At 43.7% G+C, this 4,238-nt stretch overlaps 1 protein-coding gene across 1 annotated transcript in view; it reads right to left on the minus strand.

The window, feature by feature from the left end:
• Window positions 1–4,238, minus strand: part of LOC102300364 (ral GTPase-activating protein subunit beta) — a 21,225-nt gene that overhangs the window by 8,140 nt on the left and 8,847 nt on the right. The window contains exons 10-19 of the mRNA XM_014339695.2: window positions 2,867–2,914; window positions 2,085–2,236; window positions 1,841–2,006; window positions 1,577–1,706; window positions 1,324–1,491; window positions 842–956; window positions 617–749; window positions 423–484; window positions 248–338; window positions 36–157 (exon numbers count right to left, since the gene is read on the minus strand). Coding sequence (XP_014195181.2) covers window positions 36–157; window positions 248–338; window positions 423–484; window positions 617–749; window positions 842–956; window positions 1,324–1,491; window positions 1,577–1,706; window positions 1,841–2,006; window positions 2,085–2,236; window positions 2,867–2,914 — 1,187 coding nt within the window. The remainder of the gene's footprint in view (window positions 1–35; window positions 158–247; window positions 339–422; window positions 485–616; window positions 750–841; window positions 957–1,323; window positions 1,492–1,576; window positions 1,707–1,840; window positions 2,007–2,084; window positions 2,237–2,866; window positions 2,915–4,238) is intronic.

The following is a 4,238-nucleotide window of genomic DNA, read 5'->3' on the forward strand; positions in this document are numbered from 1 at the left end:
TGTGTGTGTGTGTGTGTGTGTGTGTGTGTCTCCACCTTGGCCAATCCTCCCAGTACTTCCAGGGCAGACAGACAAACTGCTGAATCATTCCTCCACTGAGACGTCAGACGCTGAGTGAGCAAACGTAGAGATTGAACCCACAAAACTGCCACTGCATCTGATTGGACGCACATTACTGCAGTTAGATTCTTCAGATATGAGGGATTGATCATATAAACCAAATTTAACTGAACTGATTTGTAATTACTCGATCCTCTGGTCCATTGGTTTGAACTGGTCTGACTTGCTCCCAAAGCCTGTTTGAGTTTACTGGTCCCAGTAAGCAGGGGCTCAGTTTCCTGAAAGCAAAAGCAAAAAACTGTTTTTGTCTCATAAAATGAAGGCAAATGTAAGTACATATCCCTAGATATCAGTAAACTCACTTGTTGAGTTCGTCCTGCGGGCTCTAACACAGCTGAATCCTGAATCAGATTCAACATGGCCGCTATACAAACACCAGATCAGAAGTGATTACAATGGAAAAATCTTTCACATCAAACACTCAGATATGAACTTCTGTTAACTGGCTCAAAAACTGACCCCGGGACCAATAATTGGAAAAGAATCAGTAACTAACCCAGGAGGAGCTGTATGTTACAGGTGTCTGCCTCTGTCTGCAGAGCTCCAATCAGGACACTGATAAGGCGTGGCTTCAGCAACAGGAGGGTACCTGTTGCAGCATCAGCGCTTAACTTCCTATCCTGTAACTCCTAAGCAGCAAAGTGAACACTACTGCTACAGTGATCCGGCTCAGCTCTGCTCAGGCAAGGGTACGTTTTTAAGCAAGTGCATGATAAGTTACCTCTAACTGGACTGATCCAAAGTGCATAGGGATGGGCAGCAGGGAAAGCAGGACTAGGATGGAGGCTCGCCTTAAATCCACCGGAGTGACAAAATTCTTAAACTTCAGTAGCTCTCTGAGTGAGAGAGAGTATGAGAGAAGCCTTTAGTTTAGTAATATTTACCGTTGTTGAGATTCAGGTGAACAACAAAATCCAACAGCCCGAAATCCTGGTAGGTAATAGCATCTATCAGCATCCATGAGCTCATGAATCAGCCTCCAATCAACTTGCCAAATTTCATAGATGAATTTTACCAATTGACAATTCCAATTTTAAGTTGTTCTGGGCTGAAAGATGCTTTACAACCCATTCTTCCTCCGTTTCATTCTGTCTGGCTGAGTTAACGTCTAACATTACTAATGTCAGCTTTATTCTGCTATTTAAAAAAAAACTAAAATAAACTTTTCTCATTGAACAATTACAGTATTTGCAGTACTTGCACCTGTCAAGCAGCACATTTTCCAGAGCTGAGATAAAGGGAGGTAGCAGTATGTTGACTCCTCTTAGGTCACAGCAGAACAGAGAGGTGGAGTTCAGCAGAATGGAGGCCAGAACAGGGGAACTGGCCTTCTCTGACACTTGAAGACCCTGTATCAAAACCAGGTAGAACCTTGCAGAAAAAGAGATGGAGAACCATAATCATTACACTGCTCAAAGATGGGTGGATAGCTCTGAACAGGTGAACCGGCAGGTACCTGGACAGGTAGACAGACAGAATTTCCTCTGCCGTCTTCCTGCAGCTGAAGATCCTGCAAAGTGTCCCGCAAGCCTCAGCTCGACCTGCCGCCCATCCATTTGACATCACAGCAACATCATCCTGCCCAGCTAGAGAAGACAGTTCAGTAAGTAAGATATGGAAGCACAGCAAGAGTACACAAGGAATACAAGAACTACTGTACTGTGCCTACTATGTGTACGTGTAGTATGTGTTTTGCGTAAACAATACTGCAGAGACAAACCAGAGTCTCTGCTGATTAGTGCAGCATCAAACAGCCAGCAACCAAACAGATGTAGAAGGTGGTCCACATTACACCTGAGGGGTGAGGGAGAGGGTCTGAGAGACGAACAAAACAGGGAGGAGAAGGAAGGAAGCTGGGAGAAAGATTTCCAATGGGATGATGGAATCTGAAAGAAAGGAACAAGCAATAAGTTAAAGAGATCAAGAAGTGCTACATGACAAATGAAAAAGAAGTACTGTGGTACCGTGGGAGTCTTGGTGGTTGTCTTGGAAAAATTTGCTGCTGTCACTTGTCTGTTGTATGGAGGGGAGGAACTGGTTGAGGAAGAGGAGCTTGGCATGCTCAGTACATTCACTGGAGTGGGTGGTGCACTGCCAGAACGAGGCCGGGAGATACCTGAGAAAAAAAAGGAATAGGGGCACTTCAGCACCATTTTGCTGATATTTACAAAAAGAAAAAAAAGTGTGCAAGTGGCTTTAATCTTCTCTCATTGGTGTATCAGAGTTGTAAGTGGGGCTTTGGAAAGGTCAGAGTTTAACTTGTGAACAAAATAGACTAGGCCTAATTCAATTTGACAAAGACTTTAAGGAAGACTATAGCAGCCCATCAAGTGGTAGCACTGTTGAGGAGAGAAAAGAATATGTCTTTATGTAATATATGTAATATTTCAGGAAGCCTGATGGCCACAAGCTTTTTAGCTTGTTTTCCAAGTAATATCCATTCATCCTGTTATTATCTTGTGCTTATCCAAAGTTGGGTCGTGGGCACAGCAATGATCCTTCCAGAAGTCCTGCAATGGTGAAAATCTGCTCCACTGTTTCGTGCCCAGAGCAAAATCTGGTCAGTGCCTCATTTCAGCACCATCGAATAAACTTCCTCCAGAAGGCTGAGAATGGTAATAACCCAATAATTGGAGCAAACCCCCACCCCACCAACATATTTTCTAAGTGCAAACCATCACCCTGATCTGTCACTCTACAGTGAAACTGAACTGAACTGAAGTCAGTGCTTATCTGTGGAGCTTACCATAGGAGGGCAGACGGTCTCTGAACGGGCTTTTGGTCACAGAAATACCTAGGAGGAAAAAAGAAAAAGAATTACCAAGCTGAAATAGTTAAACCAAAGCATTGTTGACAATTTGGCCTAACAAAACATACATAAATAAACAATAAAACAACAATAATAATAATAATGATAAAATCTCTAGAATATTTATACATTGTTGATCTAATAAAGGTTTGGGTCGGGTTGTACTTCATGGTGCTAAACTAAATTAAGTGAAATTAAGCATGGACAGGTCTACTGACAACCAGAGTTGGGTATGATGCGTTACAAAGTAACACATTACTGTAATCACATTGCATTTTTAAGTAACACAGTAATGTAACATGTCACTGCCATTATTCAGTAATTACAATGATCAATTACAATATCAAGAGAATTACAATTATCTTGTTACTTGCATTACAAAAGGTTCTTCATTTATCTCCATGACCAGCTCACAGAAAGAAAATAAAAACATCAAACATACATGCTTTGTCATTCATGGGCACCTGTGCTACATTCAGCTGATTTCAGTTTGTCTGTAGAACAAAAACGATACCAAAACGCTTTATCGAGTCCACCAGGAACTGAGCGGTGCTCCAAGTGGCAAAGGAGTACCAGACAAGAGCAAGGACAGCCGCCTCTTAACAACGGCGGAGGAACAAGACCGATGATGGGTCCAACATTTCGAGGAAATCCTGAATCAACTGGCGCCCATGTTGACGATACCCATAGACGCCTTCTGCCCCCTGGATAACCTTCCAGTTAACGTTTATCCAATTACTGTTGTGGAGACAAAAGCCATGATTCAGTCAATGAAGGCTGGCCAGGTCCCGGGGTTGGGCGAGATTTCGGTTGAAAAATGGCAGTGACCTTATAGTCGAACAACCCATGGCCCTACTCAATCACTGCTGGGAGACAGTTCTGAAAGATTGGAGGAAGGATGTCATCGTGAAACTGCCGAAGAAGGGTGATCTTGCTGATTGTAACAAGTGGCGTGGGATAACTCTCCTTTCTGTTCCAGGAAAGGTTCTGTGCTCCGTGCTTGTCACGGTTGACGTTGCCAACCGTGGGGATGTGAGGAAGGAGGACCCAGGCATGGAGATCTGAATATAAGCAGTGCGTTTATTTACAGTGAATGGAAAAATAACAATAATTCCTCCCTCTCATCTCCACGATTCTCGTGAAGTCACGCAATGATCCAGTGTCGGAGGGAGCTCCATCGCACTCTTAAGTAGCTCTTCCGACGAGGCTTGGTCAACTGTGTGATGGTCTCCAGGTGTGGCCAACCACCTGGCAGGGCCACACCCACCAGGCCTGAAGGTGCCTGTAAACAGGTGCTCTCAGAAACTCC

This window comes from Haplochromis burtoni, unplaced genomic scaffold, assembly GCF_018398535.1.
Source record: "Haplochromis burtoni strain Fernald_Lab_line unplaced genomic scaffold, NCSU_Asbu1 Contig_303, whole genome shotgun sequence".
NCBI lineage: Eukaryota > Metazoa > Chordata > Actinopteri > Cichliformes > Cichlidae > Haplochromis > Haplochromis burtoni.